The sequence below is a fragment of the Xyrauchen texanus genome, chromosome 6 (assembly GCF_025860055.1).
Source record: "Xyrauchen texanus isolate HMW12.3.18 chromosome 6, RBS_HiC_50CHRs, whole genome shotgun sequence".
Taxonomy (NCBI): domain Eukaryota; kingdom Metazoa; phylum Chordata; class Actinopteri; order Cypriniformes; family Catostomidae; genus Xyrauchen; species Xyrauchen texanus.
The window spans coordinates 15,201,647-15,220,741 of record NC_068281.1 but is presented as its reverse complement, the minus strand read 5'-3'; the positions used below and the strand labels follow the sequence as shown (position 1 = coordinate 15,220,741).

The following is a 19,095-nucleotide window of genomic DNA, read 5'->3' as shown; positions in this document are numbered from 1 at the left end:
CAACTAGAGACATGGCTTCCTCATCATGGATAAAAGGGATATCCCTACAGGATTTTTGCTTTGCAGCTGGATGGTTTTTGCAGAACACATTCACAAGGTTTTATAGTCTAGTCGGGTGCGTCCATCGATTTACGAGTCCTCTATGTCCCAAAGGGCCCATGACCTCATATGCATATTCTTTGGTTTCTACACTGGTACATCTTAGGGTATGATGCTACGTACGGTGTGATGGGACTCCATTCTCCATAGCGTTTATTGCAATGTCAAGTGAACTGAATTGATAGGGAACATCTGCGGTTACTCATGTAACCTCGGTTCTCTCAGATGAAGGGAATGAGACATTGCAAAACTTGTCCGCACTACTACAGAGTTTCGAGGAATGAGCGACGCGTTCTTGTCCCTCAGTCAGACAATTCTGAAGAAATAATCAATCAATCAAATTTTATTTGTAGAGCGCCTTACAACAGCCAAAAGGTGCACAAGGCGCTTTCCAGTAAAAACATCAATAGACAACAGTATATAAAAAACATAAGTGTACATAAAAATAGCAATCGAGTCAAGTCGGAGGCTACGTGTTAAAAGCTTGTCTAAATAGATGCGTTTTCAACTGCGATTTAAAAACACTCAAAATGGTGATACTTCGTAAGTGTGGTTGAAGTGCGTTCCACAGTTTTGGGCCCTGGACGGCAAATGACCGACCTCCAAACTTTTTATATTTAAACTTTGGAATCACCAGAGAGGTGTGTTCAGAGGAGCGCAAGGATCTGGCTGGTTGGTGGACCATTAATAATTCTGTGAGATAGGCCGGGGCCAAACCATTAATGGCCTTGAACATGAACAGCAGGACCTTATACTCCACCCTAATCCGCACCGGGAGCCAGTGGAGCGAGCGGAGGATAGGGGTGATATGTGAGCCTTTGGTGGCATTGCAGAGGAGACGTGCTGCTGCTTTTTGTACCAGTTGAAGCCTATTGAGAAGTGATTGATTAAATCCACTGTAGAGGGCATTGCAGTAGTCTATCCTCGAAATGATGAAGGCATGAATGGCTTTTTCAAGGTCAGCTCTGGACAGAAATGGTTTGACCTTACTCAGGAGCCTTAACTGGTAAAAGCTCACCTTCACAACTGCACTAATCTGTTTATCGTACTGCATACCTTTGTCAAAAATAACACCCAGGTTACGCACATTGGGTGCAATCTGAGGTGTTAGAGGACCAAAACTGAGAGACCTATTGGATGAGTCCGGATTGTACAGAATGTACTCAGTCTTTCCTTCATTCAGATGAAGGGAATTCTGGGAAAGCCACTGTTTGATGTCCTGAAGGCAGTTATGCAGAGGATCCAGTGCAGAACAATTGCTCAGAATCACAGGAAGGTAGATCTGGAGGTCGTCAGCATAGAAATGGAAATGAACATTGTGATTGGAAATTAGTTTATATATGTTAAATAATGTTTGAGCAGGCAAATGTGCCCCTAAAGGGCGGGGCTCAAACATCATTGTCAGTCATAACATTGGTGTTATGATACAAGGGCTTCAATTAGTTCATGGAAAAAGGAATTTCCCCATAGCGTTCATTGCAATGTCTAATTCCCTTCATCTGAGGGATCCAAGATTACGAGTAACCGCAGACGTTATTATTGTATTTGCATCCAACACTCTGGTGTCTATTTGACTTTTCTCTCTATGCTCTCTATTTCTCTCTATGTAAATAAATGTAATGTATTTTAGTTACATTTAATGAGATTCTCCATGTGTCTCAAATTGTTTCAGAATTATAGAACACAGTAAATTCTTTTTTAAATGAGTTATAAACAGGTTTTGACAATGCTTTTGTCAGGTGCGATAGGTTTATATAGGCCACAAGTAAACCGATATTATCTCTTTGATAATGGCAATTATGTAAAGTATGACCACACAATGGCCTGTTTTCTTTCACTGAAACTTCAATGTACTGTAGCTTCTGAAAGGGTGCTGGCTTCATTTTTCTCTCCACACTATGGAAAACTCTTAACATAACAGCTCTGTATCATAACAGTTTTGCAGCCGAATGGGAATATTACAGCGTTGTTATACCAATGCAGTGCTTTAAAACCCAAACTCTATTTAATATTGTACTGTTACTATAGAGTTATTCATAGTAAGGCTAAAACTGTTGACATAAAGGTTTATGTAAAACTAAGTACCATGATAAGATAAACAGTACCTCTGCACACACAAGAGAACTGTGCATGAAGTGTATAGTCAAAAAGGTAATAAAACTTAACTCTACAGGCTAAATGACTCACTTAGAAAATGTTCCATGTCTTACTGCAACTCTCCATAAAAACACTTTACATTAACAAATTTACAGTTGTAAACAGCAGGTACAATTTATTTTCATCATTTTTTTGGGGTCTGACTTTCAGACCTCTTAACCCACAATCCCACAAATGTTATGAATAAATCAAGTAGCAAATCCCAAGGTCTTCCACTGTTGTTACCACTCTTTATCTTTCATTTCCTTTGAGTGGTCACTCATTCTTCATAGGTGCATGAAGGAACCCAATGAACCCTCACACCCAGTTGGTCTATCAGACGAAGGACCCTGGGCAGAAAGGTTCTTTGATCACTGAAGTCACAAAGTGGCTCATTCAACTCTTGCATAGAACAGAACCTACAGGGCCACAATTTAAAATACTTGTACCAATTATCTGTATCGATGATCAGTTCAACATGTTTTTCTAGATAGTCTTAGAAACACATAAATACACTGACTTTAAATGATTTGCTTGCTACATCTTACCGAAAAGGAGTTGAACAAATGCATTAACAGGCCTATATTCACTATATGACCAAAAGTATGTAGATTAACAGGTTTAGCAATTACAGCAATTCCATTGAAAATCATAAATTACAAATACATTATAAAAAAATAATGCAGAGAGCACAGTTGAAAGCAAAATTCTATAGAATGTCTTTTAATGGTGTAACAAATAATGGGGTTCACTACTGTAGTAATGAACCCCATTATTTAGAAGGGGACATCTACATACGTTTGACCATTTAATGAACATTGCATTGACATGAATAAAACTAATACATAAATGAACAAATAAGACAAGTTCGATTTAACAGTTCCTGAGACACAACGGGGGGAAAAAACAAAAGTTTGAAATAATATTTGGCAAGAAATATAAAATTTTGGTAAATTAAATTTTTTATATTTAGGTATATAAATCTTTCCAGCTTCATTTATTATTAAAAGACAGTGAATAAACATTTCAATGGTCACAGTGCTATGTAAATATCAATGTGGAAGTAAATTATATAGCAATTCAACATCTGAGGACCATTTTGAGAAATTCAAAAACTTTAAAAGAACAATTTTTGTGGTGATTGTGCTCTCTGGCTCAGTTGCAGTACAGATTCTTCATTTCAGTGGGTTTAATTAATTTTCACAAAATGTTGACTGAGGCAAAAAAAAAAATGTAAACAGAGGGCTCCTGGTAAAATGATTATTCACATCCCTTGCATCAATTATTTATCCTTTTCACTGTTCAGAAATGTAAGACCTGTAGGGACAAAGATGCCAAAGGAAAACACAGACTTAGTGATTGTTTGACCAAGTTAATCACTAACAATACCCAAATATTGATTAGCTTTCAACAATGCAAAATAGAATAAAATGCTGAAGTATTGAATGAGCTAGATCCACTAATTTAGAAACAGACATATGAAGGTGAACTGATGATGATATATTATTTTAGCGGTAACAAGACAGGCATGTTTTACCTTCCTTTGCCACGGATTCTGCTGCACTTTTGGCCTTGCCACTCAAGTCACTGATAACATTGTCAAACACTGCTTCATGTTTAAGAAAGAAAGGTCGCACCAGACGAGTGTATATGATCTGAGAGCCATTCCATGAGAACGGGGCCATGCACCACAGAAGAAACAAACACTGGAATGAAGAGAAAGTTTGAAAATTCAATTTGAAAATGTAAAGTCTCTAAAAAACATTTAAATAAAATTAACACATTTAAATTTCATAACAAAAATGCATCAAAACGTATGTTTATAAATGTAGTTTTGTTAAACATAAGTTCAATTTTATGGAATTTTGTTCTGAAATTGAAAAAGGCTGATGATAGCTGCTAATCAAGTCTCTGTTCTTGACACAAAAGGAATTATCTGCATGGAGGCTTCATAAAACCCAAACTAAGCAGACCACTGCATTCCCAATTTATCAGAACATGGCATTCAATTTTAGCTTTTAAATGACACCTGGAACATTCCATGTGGATTACATAAACATAACCTGTTACTGACAATTTAGTGCTCAATCGGTCCCTTGGCCTTGCAACAAACTCGCCTACCTCTTGGGAAAATAATCAATGCATGCCTTTAGAAAAGATCTAACCAACTCTGTATCCAATATTACACACTCAATCTCTACATTCTCTCACACTAAAATTCATGGAACTCTCATGTCATGGTGAACAATTTCATTAAAAATATTTTTAATTAAATGGGGAAGTGTGTTATGTTTTTGATGTTAAACTATTTTTCTCTTCTTGGCCAAGACAACTATAAAAACATTATAGTTACATCTGATTGGTGTAAAAATGTGGCTCTGCAGTGCCATCAAAACATGGCTCTGTTTGTTTGAGCATACCAACCACTCTGACATTGCAATACTGGCTAAACCAATAGAGTGAGTTTGGGTTAGACTACCTATTTGGACATCCAATTCAATACAGGTGAAGTGTTCCAGAAACATTTAAAAAAAATTACCAACCTGGTGTCAGAATGACATTACTATACAAACATTTTTTCAGAACGATTTTATGACAAATCATGAATAAAACGTTGTATTATATTATTCATAAACACTTTTCACCCTGTTCCTCACTCAAGGCTATCTTATGACATGTTAACTGATATATTTGAATGTTAGATTTACATAACCAACAGCAATAACAAGCTTGTTTGAGTGCAATTAAATTTCATGGTAGCTCAACTGAAAGAGCATTGCACTTGCTATGCGAATGACCGGAGGTATGAGTCCTAAAGAGCAAGAGCTGAAACTCAACACTTGAGTTGAATGAGTCATAGAAGCACCACACAAAAAAAACAAAAAAAAGGTTGCTTCAGTGATTTGTGTTTTGCTATCTCAGATTTGCTTTTTCTGACACTATCGGATATGTTTAGCTTTAAGTTAGGGTGGTAGGGTTTGTTGATTTAACACTTAGAGCATTAATCTCAGTCATTTTTATATGTGTCATCTTGGACTTACGCAGACACCAAGTGACATGGATGCAGCATCATTCAAACAAAATAGTTTTTGGTTACTGATGCCATTGTAGAAATACACCATTCACTGCAATCATTGATTAATTAAATTCATGAGTTAAAGTGTCCTATAACAGGGCTGTTACAGAGATTAAACTAGCAGGATTCGGCTGGTCATGTGATCCTAACATGGCAGCCTCCATGAGGTGACCCTCTCCATGTAGAATAAAACAGCTTTAAAAATGTAACATGCTTTTGGTTCCACGCAGCAAACAATTCATTTCAGAACTGCCCTGACATATGTAATGAGATAAAAAAAATAAGACTGGGCTGGAAATTGCTCTTTTCACATTTAAGGAGTAAAGCTGCAAAAATACATTGATGAATCAAATTTTCAAAACTGCTTATTTGTTTATTTAAAACTGGCTCAGTTAATTTTAGAACAAGGATCAAAATTAAAATGAGGCTGGTGTGGTTGGCAGTTAGTCAGGCATTCTACAGTTACTCTATGCAAAACCACACTGCAATGACCTACATACAAATACATACAGTCTTCAGACAGCAAGCCAATACATACAACAAAGTGGGACAGTTTCTTTAACGGATCGTTTATACACATACACACATGTTCAAAGCATAAATAAAATATATTTGAAAGGAACAACTTACCTTTCCTACATAGTAAAAGGGAAACCAAAAGAGGAAGATATCAGAGAAAAACTCAGCCACACTGAAGAGTCCATAAACCACCCAGTAGGTTAGCCATTTGGTGTCATCATCTTTATTGCTACTCTCTACGGCTTTGATGCTGCAGCAGGAAGAGAATGGCATGTGACAAACAGGCCAGAAATCAATATTCTGTAGAGACAGTGCTGGTTGTTTTCATTATTGTGCTTCCTGTATGATTTGCAAATATATAAATTTGTGATTCTCCAGGGTGCTCTTTGCCAAAATGCATACAAGACACTTTTAAAAATGACATTTCATGCATACTTACGAGGCGTATGCTGGGTATGCGAAACCAATCAGGTTGCAGAGGAGAGAGGCACCATATCCAAATAGGAGATACAATGCCACTAAAGACACTGCACCTGCAGAACAAACAGTGACATGTGATCAATGAAAATATTGAAATGGAGAAGGGCATTTAGGATCATCCATGACATTGTGTTCAGTAGGATGTAATGTTGACACTAAACAAGATAGAAAAAAAACAAAAAGCCAGTTCAAACACAAATAACATATCAAAATACACTGAACTCTTAAGGTGTACCGTTACTGTCCTGAGGTGTATATAGCTTCATAGAACATTAACCTCCCTCCCCCCTTAACTAGGACATATGTATTGTATACATATACGGTCCACATTAATGATCAAATATCTCTTTTGTTGTACCAGGATTTGACAAAGGATTTTGGTAGAGATTGTGTGTGTAACTTCGAATACATTCTGATACTTTCAGTAGATGCTGCTTCTGATCCAATCAAAGATTAACATTCTCTTTCTGTGTATTGGATACTGCAAAGCTTAACCCCATGCAATAAACACATGCAGATGTTTACCTAGCATTTAGCTAAATAAAAGGACATTCCATAGACAAATAAAATATAAGACCACTTTCGTAATAAAAACACATGAATTCATTAGCTGGTGAAGACAAAACCTCTGAGGCTACTTGAACACACACACACACACACACACACACACACACACACACACACACACCTTGTATAACCATGTACATTTGCTGTCCCCTCAAAAAAACTCAACACACAGCCATTAATGTCTAAACCACTGGCAACAAAATTGAGTACACCCCTAAGTGAAAATGTCCAAATTGGGCCCAATTAGCCATTTTCCCTCCCCGGTGTCATGCGACTCGTTATTGTTACACGTCTCAGGTGTGAATGGGGAACAGGTGTGTTACATTAGGTGTCACTCTCACACTCCCTCATACTGGTCGCTGTAAGTTTAACATGGCACCTCATGACAAAGAACTCTGAGGATCTGAAAAAAAGAATTGCTCTACATAAAGATGGCCTAGGCTATAAGATTGCCAAGACCCTGACAGTGAGCTGCACCACGGTGGCCAAGACCATACAGCGGTTTAACAGGACAGGTTCCACTCAGAACAGACCTCGCCATGGTCTACCAAAGAAGTTGAGTGCAAGTGCTCAGCGTCATATCCAGAGGTTGTCTTTGGGAAATAGACGTATGAGTGCTGCCAGCATTGCTGCAGAGGTTGAAGGGGTGGGGGGTCAGCCTGTCAGTGCTCAGACCATACACGCACACTGCATCAAATTGGTCTGCATGACTGTCGTCCCAGAAGGAAGCCTCTTCTAAAGAAGATGCACAAGAAAGCCCGAAAACTGTTTGCAGAAGACAAGCAGACTAAGGACATGGATTACTGGAACCATGTCCTGTGGTCTGATAAGACCAAGATAAACTTATTTGGTACAGATGGTGTCAAGCGTGTGTGGCGGCAACCAGGTGAGGAGTACAAAGACAAGTGTGTCTTGCCTACAGTCAAGCATGGTGGTGGGAGTGTCATGGTCTGCATGAGTGCTGCCGGCACTGGGAGCTACAGTTCATTGAGGGAACCATGAATGCCAACATGTACTGTGACAGCAGAGTATGATCCCCTCCCTTCGGAGACTGGGCCGCAGGGCAGTATTCCAGCATGATAACAACCCCAAACACACCTCCAAGATGACCACTGCCTTGCTAAAGAAGCTGAGGGTGAAGGTGATGGACTGGCCAAGAATGTCTCCAGACCTAAATCCTATTGAGCATCTGTGGGGCATCCTCAAACAGAAGGTGGAGGAGCACAAGGTCTCTAACGTCAACCAGCTCTGTGATGTAGTCATGGACTCCAGTGGCAACCTGTGAAGCTCTGGTGAACTCCATGCCCAAGAGGGTTAAAGCAGTGCTGGAAAATAATGGTGGCCACACAAAGTATTGACACTTTGGGCCCAATTTGGACATTTTCACTTAGGGGTGTACTCACTTTTGTTGCCAGCGGCTTAGACATTAATGGCTGTGTGTTGAGTTATTTTGAGGGGACAGCCAATTTACACTGTTATACAAGCTGTACACTCACTGCTTTACATTGTAGCAAAGTGTAATTTCTTCAGTGTTGTCACATGAAAAGATATAATCAAATATTTACAAAAATGTGAGGGGTGTACTCACTTTGAGATACTGTATATATTTTATTGTGCATTTGTGTTAATACAACATTAAAACTCGAAATTAATTAATTATGAATGCATGTAGCCTAAAGTATGCCTATATTGTGACCCTCCTCTTTAGTCACTTGCTTTCTAGCAAGACATGACGCATTAGACCAGTGCTTTGGCAACATCACCGCTCATGTCAAACACAGAAATGGTGGCAAAAACCATACACTAAAAAGCCAATTTTTATTGGATTACCTTGTTGAAATATTATTCTGCGGGCTAATTCACTGTTGTGGCTTCAAGATCATCAACAGAGCTGACTGGACGGAGATCATTTCCACTCACAACTTTGCAGCATAAATTTTATAGGGAACAGGATTACACGTTTGTTATTAACTCATTTAATTATAGTATCGCCAAGAATATATGGTTGTATTTATGATGGTTTTGTGTCATACTTTTGCTTAATCATCTAATCTGTCAAATCTAACAGTCAGCAGGCTTTCTGCCACCACTTCCTGCACATGCGCTGACATTTTTGTAAATAAGTGTAAGAGCCAGGTGTAGTTCTATTATTTTGAAAGGACATTTACGGTAATCAAGGCACCTGGTGGGGGCGGAGGAAGCAAAGTAATATAATCTGTTCAACTGTTCTGGTTTGTTTACTGAGAGAGGGGGTGAAAGAGGGAAGTCTCATTTTTTGCTGACCGCTGTTTTCACGCTTGTTTTACTCTTTTTCTAAATGTTGTTTATGCCTTTTTACACAACTTTGTATGCCATTAAAGCAATTATGGGATGTATTATCTGGATTCAGTGATTATTAAGCACGTCTGGCATGTTATTCCCCTACTCAGCCTCTCTGAAATTGAGCTTCAGATTGCCACCTACAAAGAAGATTGGTCTATAGATCTTATTCACAGTATGTGAGGGATAGACTTACCATTTCTTCAAATGGCATGCACAGTGTAAATCTGTAAAAAGCTCCAATATCCCATCTGATTTTCCACAACTCAAGTTTTTTGTCTACCGAGTGTCCTTGAAAATATATTTTTACCCTTTAAACTGCAGTACATCACATCGAAGAGACTGTATGTCTATCCCGCACAGCCTTGTTGACATTGTCATAAAAAAAAAAAAAATCAAAGATACCGCTGCTGTGAATAAGGTCTAGCATGTGCTGAATAACATTTATAGCATCTTGTTTTTCATTCAATATAAGTGAATGGTGACTGAAACTCCCCAATATCTCCTTTTGATATCCACTGAAATAAGAAAAGTCATACAGGTTTGCAACAGCATGAAGGTAAATAAGTGATGACAATTAAAATTTGAGTGAAATCTCTTGAAACTCAGTTACCTTAAAAACGGCCGTTTAAAGTAGGGCTGTCAATCGATGAAAATGTGTAATCAAATTAATTACATGGTGTTCAGATTAATTAATCGCGATTAATCGCATATACAAATATTTGCTGAGAAAGCCCCTCATATAACAATAACTCAATATATAATGATTATAAATATTTATATCAATATATTTATATCAAATATATATATATATATATATATATATATATATATATATATATATATATATATATATTTGATATATATATATATATATATATATATATATATATATATACACACACACACACACACACATATATATTCAGATCATTAAAATGCTTTACATTCCTGTAGCAGAAGAGTTAATCATTGATAAATCAATACAAAAAGCGGCTTTAGAATACAATGTATTGTTTACTACCATATTATTGATCATAAGTCAGTCATTGGCAAACATTTCACAGCAATCCATTTCACAAGTGAATTTGTGGAGATTTATTATGAGGGCTTGTTTAAGGGCCCGTCAATTTACACCAAAGTCGGACATCTCGTTTGTGTTGTGTCATAAACATAAAATGTTAGGTCACTGTTTCAAGTTAAATATAGTTTAATACTCAATCTTTAAACACATCTTGAAATCCCCAAGATCGCATTTGCGCTCCTTCGAGTATTTTGAACGCAAGAATGTAACGCATGTTTGTGTTGTTCTGCCTACTGTAGTGTTTTCTTTACTATATAAACTGTGCGTTGCTCATATAGCTGAAATTTCACTTACTGCCGTCTGGAGTAAACAGGTGGTACTACAAGCTTGCATTTCTCAGGAATTTTCCTTATTATGGTCCGTGGGCATTGCGATTAATTGCGTTCATTTTTTTAACGCGTTATTTTTTGTAAAATTAAATCGCACTGAATTAACGCTTCAAATCAACAGCCCTAGTTAAAATTTGACAAGATGTTTTGAAAATGTTAACGGAATAAATTATGAAAGAGAAGGAGAGGAAGAGATGCTGTGTTGCTGCTTTCCCCGATTGGTCTGAATAACTCACAGCATCATGCAGGCTGCTCCGTCTGACACGGACAGTCTTGTCTGTCAGTGTCCTCATTGTTCCGCAACTTTTTTCCTTGTGTGAGAACAGGGATGTGTGGTTTGAGAGCATGAGAACAGTGTCAATTGTGTTGGCAGCCCTAGATCTAGAGAGATGGAAATGAGAGATATAACAGGTGTAACTGGAGCAGAGTAGTTCTGTTAGCTTTATAATTGTCAAAGGTAGTGTAAAATAAGGACGCACAACAAATTGAAAGGCATCAAATGACCGCTCCAACCTCGTGCACTTGCAAATTGTAACGTTGACTACTTTGTCGATTAAAAGCAGGAACGATTGTGTTAGAGGGTTTATACATGTGTAACATCGTAAATTCAGTAAGAATGCGCTTCCCTGTGCATGCTCACACTAAACTCAAGCGTCAGCTGCTAAATGTTGGATGCAACGGAGAGAGCGAGAGAGATGATTTTAACTCGAGCAGATTCTTCTGTTTTAAGCATCTCCTCTATTCACGCCCCAACATTTAAGACTTCTTGTAATTTAAGACTTTTTAAAGGCCTTAAATTTTAGAAAGTAAATTTAAGACTTTAAGGACCCACAGATACCCTGGAAAACTAAGGTGGTGGAAAAGGCAGATAACCGATTAATCGGCTAATAATTTTTTATTTTTATTGTTTTATAGAATTACATCCAAAATGAATCAAATCCCAGCAGTTTATTTTCAACCAAAATCCCAATAATAACCAGAAAGAAATAAAAATGAATATTTGGTGCATAGCACAGGACTTTAAACTATAAACAAGCTTATAATACCTTATTTTGAAATGATGAATACTTGGTTCCATTACAATCTTCTATATTTAAGTACTTGCCAAATTAAGCTTTTTTTTATAGCCAACATTCACTAGATTAAAACTTTTGGCATCTCCATATATATATATATATATATATATATATACACACACATACATACACACACACATACCAATAAAGGAGGTCCCTGGTTATCCCAAGAGGGGCTTTTCAGTTTTTGAAAAACAATGATGTAAGGAAACTGAAAGCAGAGGTTTTCCATTGAAATGGATTAGAGTGGACACAGCCTTAGTCAGACCTACCAAACTTCTTGGGATGACCTCTTATGCTCAGGATAGGCTACACCCAACACCTGATATGTCAGAAGCTGGCAACACCGAACCTATTATTTTGACATCTGTGCAAACACTATTTGTGAGAGCTCACTGAATCAAGCCATGACTAGCCACAGCAATTCTGCAGACATATGAAGGCATATTACACATTTAAATATAACCCTTGGTACCAGCTATTAGTATGATAAATTGGACCCAGAGACATCTTACAAGCCAGACACGTCACACAGACATTTCAGGTAACAAAATCATGCAGCTATTGTAGGCAAGCAGCATGCGCTATCAGGTAATGGCACATCCATAATACCACAATGTGGTTTTGTGGGTATTTTAAAAACAGAGGGCAAGATGAACAAATGTTAATGCACAAAATAACTAGGGAAATGAGTCCTCAGGCAAAACGGTTTGAGCAGCATCTGTTCTTGTCATACACACAAAGTACACACAGATGTACGGTTCATCTTTTCAGTATGACTCCCAGAGCCCTTTGCACTTATTTGCAACATTCACCAGAACCTTTACAACACAGATGTGTCACAACAACTGGTGACAGAGACGTGTTAAACAATGAAATCATGATACTTCTCATAAAGAAAATCAATGGCTACAGACTGAAGCTGGCAGTGAAGCACGAGACTGACAGAAAATTGATATGGCACAATGCTTGAATTACATAATCGGATGCCACTAAATAATTAAAACTAATCGCCAAACAGTATAACCAATGACGTACCTGTTGCAATATACAATTTCGGAACTCCAGTTTTTTCCTCCAACATTGTTAGAAAATCCGTAACCACATTCTTCTGCTTAAAAAACGCTTCGTAACGTTCAGTGAGAGTTGATAACATTTTGCCCTTTCTCGATTGTAATGCAGTACAGCAGAACGAACTGCTAAATAATCTAAAACTGGTTTGTGTAAACGGTTTTGTTGGCCAAGCAAACTTAAGCAAAAGTTCCGCAAACCGTTCAGCGCTTTCGACCCTGTCAACAGCGCAGGAGTGTCTCGTGCAGGCGGGGACTGCACTGCGTAGACAATCTATGAAGGCCAATAGAATCGAATAAAAATGTATGGTTCCCTCCCTCACAGGTGATTATGATTCTGCTTAACGCTGAAGTGAGTTGTGCCTTTGCCTGAGAGCAGTAGAGCGCTGAAAAAAATCCAGACGCAGCGCTACGCATATAACGGAACGATGTCAATTTGTTGACGTTCTTTTGTTTTGTTTTTTAACATGAAACGGCGTCTAAAAAACGCAGCGCTCTTGCGCGAGACATAGCTTACATGGACTTCCGTCTTGCACGGCTATGTTACATAGGAAAAACTGAAGAAATAGCGCCGACGGACACACAAAAGCATTCAGTGTTAACAGCCCCTAATGTTGCTTTTCTAAATATAATTTTAAATTAAACTATCCGGTATTATATAGATTAAAAAAAAAAAAAAAAACGTATAGGGGCCTATCTTTAATCTTGAAAAATGAAAACCTTGGCTTTCGATGTAACTGATTTGAACTCAAGCACAACTGTCTATGACTGTTTATTTATAAAGCACTCTTAAAAAAAATTTGAGCTTATTTTTAGTATTACACATTTCAATTTCATAACAAAATTCCATCAGATGTTGTTCAATGTTTAACAAAATAAATAATCAAAATTATTATTTTAGTTCATCTGCCATTTTTAAACGTGCCAGGTGGTGGCACTGTTCTCTTATTGTTTCCTCCAAAAGTAAAAAAAATAGTTATTATGTCACTTCTTGAACACATATGTTCATTTGTAAACTTAGTATGTTTCTTTCAAAACTTATGTTTACACTCTCTTACCCCATATAAAAGAGGAAACCCATTTTAAAGAGGAACCCATTTTAAAGAGGAACCCATTTGAAAGAATTCTTACTCATAACAATCAGCTGTGTATCATAGCATGGTGCTATAGTGGAATGTATTGTTATTAATACCACAACTGAGATGAATGAACAAGCAAACAAACCACTGATCAGAAATCATTGATTAGCAAAACAATCATTAGTCTGTATCACCTCTCTCACGTGAGGTATCTCAATTATGAGTAGCATTAAGCTTACTATTATAAACTCAGCAAAAAAGAAACGTCCCTTTTTCAGGACACTGTATTTAAAGATAATTTTGTAAAAATCCAAATAACTTTACAGATCTTTATTGTAAAGGGTTTAAACAATGTTTTCCATGCTTGTTCAATGAATCATAAATAATTAATGAACATGCATCTGTGGAACGGTCATTAAGACACTAACAGCTTACAGGCGGTAGGCAATTAAGGTCACAGTTATAAAAAGTTAGGACACTAAAGAGACCTTTCTACTGACTCTGAAAAACACCAAAAGAAAGATGCCCAGGGTCCCTGCTCATCTGTGTGAACGTGCCTTAGTCATGCTGTATGGAGGCATGAGGACTGCAGATGTGGCCAGGGCAATAAATTGCAATGTCCGTACTGTGAGATGCCTAAGACAGCGCTACAGGGAGACAGGAAGGACAGCTGATTGTCCTCGCAGTGGCAGACCACATGTAACAACACCTATACAGGATGGGTACATCTGAATATCACACCTGCGGGACAGGTACAGGATGGCAACAACAACACCGCAAGTTAAACCAGGAGCGCACAATCCCTCCATCAGTGCTCAGACTGTCCGCAATAGGCTGAGAGAGGCTGGACTGAGGGCTTGTAGGCCTGTTGTAAGGCAGGTCCTTACCAGACATCACCAGCAACAAAGTCGCCCATGGGAACAAACCCACCTTCGCTGGACCAGACAGGACTGGCAAAAGTGCTCTTCACTGACAAGTCGCGGTTTTGTCTCACCAGGGGTGATGGTCGGACTTACGTTTATCTTCAATGGAATGAGCGTTTCACCGAGGCCTGTACTCTGGAGCTCATCCTGACATGACCCTCCAGCATGACAATGTCACCAACCATACCACTGGGATTGGTTGATCCATAGTTGTGTCTTACTTTAATGAAACTAACATGTGTCTGCAGACAAAGAGCACCTCCTGATTGCTAATGCTTTAATTTCAGCCGACAATGTGTGCTAATAAATGGGACATTCCCTATATACGAATGAATAAACATTACATTCATATAGCGTTTTCTGAGACTACATTCAAAAGGCTTTACATAGTGAATAGGGGGTTCTCCTCAACCACCACTAGTGTGCATCATCCACCTGGATGATGTGATGCAGTCATAGTACGCCAGTATGCTCATCACACACTATCTGTTGGTGGAGAGGAGAGAGTAGTGTTATATAGCCAATTAATGGATGGGGATTATTAGGAGGCCATGATTGATGAGGGACAATGGGGGGAATTTGTCCAGAACACCGGGGTTACACCCCTACACTCTACGAAAAGTGCCCTGGGATTTTTAATGACCACAGAGAGTCAGGACCTCGGTTTAACGCCTCATCCGAAGCACGGTGCCTTTTTTACAGTACAGTGTCCCGTCACTGAACTGGGGCATTAGTGTAATGAAGCGTAAATATTCAGAGGAGTCGCAGGCAAAGTTTAATGAAATAAAAGAGTATGAGGGTACAAACAAAATAAAGACAATAGTGGCAAAATCAAAAGAGGATTATCGCTCGCTTAGAGACTAATGTTACCTGGATTCCAATTTAAACTGAGGGCATATATATATATATATATATATATATATATATATATATATATACAGGTCCTTCTAAAAAAATTAGCATATTGTGATAAAGGTCATTATTTTCCATAATGTAATGATAAAAATTAAACTTTCATATATTTTAGATTCATTGCACACCAACTGAAATATTTCAGGTCTTTTATTGTTTTAATACTGATGATTTTGGCATACAGCTCATGAAAACCCAAAATTCCTATCTCAAAAAATTAGCATATCATGAAAAGGGTCTCTAAACGAGCTATTAACCTAATCATCTGAATCAACTAATTAACTCTAAACACCTGCAAAAGATTCCTGAGGCTTTTAAAAACTCCCAGCCTGTTTCATTACTCAAAACCGCAATCATGGGTAAGACTGCCGACCTGACTGCTGTCCAGAAGGCCATCATTGACACCCTCAAGCAAGAGGGTAAGACACAGAACGAAATTTCTGAACAAATAGGCTGTTCCCAGAGTGCTGTATCAAGGCACCTCAGTGGGAAGTCTGTGGGAAGGAAAAAGTGTGGCAAAAAACGCTGCACAACGAGAAGAGGTGACCGGACCCTGAGGAAGATTGTGGAGAAGGACCGATTCCAGACCTTGGGGACCTCGCGGAAGCAGTGGACTGAGTCTGGAGTAGAAACATCCCCGCATTCCCCAGGTCAAGCCACTTTTGAACCAGAAACAGCGGCAGAAGCGCCTGACCTGGGCTACAGAGAAGCAGCACTGGACTGTTGCTCAGTGGTCCAAAGTACTTTTTTCGGATGAAAGCAAATTTTGCATGTCATTCGAAATCAAGGTGCCAGAGTCTGGAGGAAGACTGGGGAGAAGGAAATGCCAAAATGCCTGAAGTCCAGTGTCAAGTACCCACAGTCAGTGATGGTCTGGGGTGCCATGTCAGCTGCTGGTGTTGGTCCACTGTGTTTTATCAAGGGCAGGGTCAATGCAGCTAGCTATCAGGAGATTTTGGAGCACTTCATGCTTCCATCTGCTGAAAAGCTTTATGGAGATGAAGATTTCATTTTTCAGCACGACCTGGCACCTGCTCACAGTGCCAAAACCACTGGTAAATGGTTTACTGACCATGGTATTACTGTGCTCAATTGGCCTGCCAACTCTCCTGACCTGAACCCCATAGAGAATCTGTGGGATATTGTGAAGAGAAAGTTGAGAGACGTAAGACCCAACACTCTGGATGAGCTTAAGGCCGCTATCGAAGCATCCTGGGCCTCCATAACACCTCAGCAGTGCCACAGGCTGATTGCCTCCATGCCACGCCGCATTGAAGCAGTCATTTCTGCAAAAGGATTCCCGACCAAGTATTGAGTGCATAACTGAACATAATTATTTGAAGGTTGACTTTTTTTGGTATTAAAAACACTTCTTTTATTGGTCGGATGAAATATGCTAATTTTTTTAGATAGGAATTTTGGGTTTTCATGAGCTGTATGCCAAAATCATCAGTATTAAAACAATAAAAGACCTGAAATATTTCAGTTGGTGTGCAATGAATCTAAAATATATGAAAGTTTAATTTTTATCATTACATTATGGAAAATAATGACCTTTATCACAATATGCTAATTTTTTGAGAAGGACCTGTATACCCTGAACTATCAGTCCATTTGATGAGGCACAAATGTGTAGTAATTAGGAGCAGGTGATTACAATTTAGAAGGCTGGTGATGTTGATCTTTGAACAGGCACAGCTGAGGGAGGAAATGAGGGTGTCACAGTTAGGACCACACAGACGACAAGGTGAACACCTCCTCCTGGCCTCACTTTACAACTCTTCATTCAAGTCAATAAACTAAATTACAATGTCTACCAATGCTATTTTGTGCCTACAGAGGATGCACTAATTGTGCAGAGGATTTAATCCTCTTTTCACGGACCACGGAAGACTTAAACCCTGATTATTTAGTACAGCCATTGGAAATTTGCTCATACTATTCTGCAAAAACATATGCCATGAATAAATTGTCAGTGTACCCTATATATGTCCTTTAAGCCAAAGTTTTCAAAAGTTTAAATGGAATACTATATGGCAGCGGCTATTTGCATTATGAGCAAATTGCAAAGAAGATCATTTTTGTTGCTATTGGCACTAAGTATCATTAGCAATAGATGCTTTCGATAGATTCTATTTACACTAAGTGTAAATGGCAACAAAATGGATCTTCTTTGCACTATAATGTTAGATGCTATTTGCACCCCTGTGGTTCACCACTACCGGCGATGAGCTGCAAACGTCTGGTAAACATTTGAGGTGAATCAAAAGCTCATTTGCATGTGAAAATAATGAGCAGTAAGTTTGTGGCAAGTTAAACATTTTTGGAAGGGCAATTTTCGAAAGATAAAAGCAGCACTAAAGTACAGCTCCTAACTTGAATGGGGAAAGGCTGACATTTCCTAAACTGTTGGCCAAGATTATGCTCAAATAACATACTTCAAATCAGCAGTAAACTCTGACAACAATAGTATTGGAAATCTTTATTTTTTTTATTTTAACTCAGATCATGCAAAAATCATGAAATAATGTTTCAGACTATTTCAAGCTAATGATCATGCACGTTGTCGAGTTGTCCATATCTAAGGTGGGACATCTTAAAACAAGTGGTCCGTCTTGGGCTAAATGGTCTGAAGTAAAACTGAAGTGAAGCCCAATTAGACAATACCAGTTTTTATGTTTTATATTTTACTTGATTTTTTAACTGAAAAAAAAAAGTGAATAGAGAATTGTATGTTTATGGACAAAATATTTGTTTTTGTGTTCTGTCATCTGGCCATGTGTTAACACTCTTAGTTGTCCTTCACCTGTCGAGTCAAAGACCAGTCAATGTCTAATGGTTCTTCCGTGTCTCCATTGCTGGGCTCTACGCAGGGTTGAATAGTGTGACGTCAAAGGAGTCACAGACGTTATTTTGGTCGACAATACAGTCAGTCAGTATATCCGCTCTTGGTAAATGGATTAGCTTTTGATTGCACCTGAATAACCACTGTCATCTCCTGTGATGATCTTAATCACACTTGAAGAAATTCCAGTGTCACTCTGGCCACTCTGATTTCACATGGTGCAGTGAAGGGTCAGATTCCAATCAGGAAGTCTAGTACAAAGGATATTTAATCAAGGGCCCTGTGCCGCTAGATATTTGGGTTGTACTTTATATTAAGCTTTATGTGGGTGAGTCTCATGAAAGTCCCGGTCACATTTCACCCAACAACCAAAAGAACAAAAAAAAAGACGAAATCATATTTTGCATAAAGAAAATGTAGTCTACTATTAGATACTTATAATATTTAGTATTATGATATTATTTTCAGAACAATTAAGCATATTTACACCCATTTCACATTACTGTAATATAGTAATATATACTGGTATTTTCTTTCTCAATATTTTTATGATTCTCATTAATGAAACAATTTCAACTTTA

The 19,095-nt window shown here is 38.2% G+C and overlaps 1 protein-coding gene across 1 annotated transcript; it reads right to left on the bottom strand.

Moving 5' to 3' along the window:
• Positions 1 to 2,302: 2,302 nt before the first annotated feature.
• On the bottom strand, positions 2,303 to 13,010 carry LOC127645341 (receptor expression-enhancing protein 6-like). Its single transcript, XM_052128924.1, has 5 exons — positions 12,724 to 13,010; positions 6,270 to 6,363; positions 5,942 to 6,080; positions 3,773 to 3,941; positions 2,303 to 3,552 (listed from the first exon to the last, which is right to left on the bottom strand). Exons 1-5 carry the CDS (start codon positions 12,839 to 12,841, stop codon positions 3,518 to 3,520), a joined length of 555 nt encoding a protein of 184 aa, XP_051984884.1. The 5' UTR covers positions 12,842 to 13,010; the 3' UTR covers positions 2,303 to 3,517.
• Positions 13,011 to 19,095: the final 6,085 nt, after the last annotated feature.

Excerpts from the sequence above, each read along its gene's own strand:
- LOC127645341 (XM_052128924.1), bottom strand. The coding sequence starts at position 12,841 with ATGTTATCAACTCTCACTGAACGTTACGAAGCGTTTTTTAAGCAGAAG. Across the intron at positions 3,942-5,941 it reads CCTTTTACTATGTAGGAAAG|TGTTTGTTTCTTCTGTGGTG; the intron begins GTAAGTTGTTCC and ends TCTTCATTCCAG. Across the intron at positions 3,553-3,772 it reads AGAATCCGTGGCAAAGGAAG|GTCTTACATTTCTGAACAGT; the intron begins GTAAAACATGCC and ends TTGTCCCTACAG.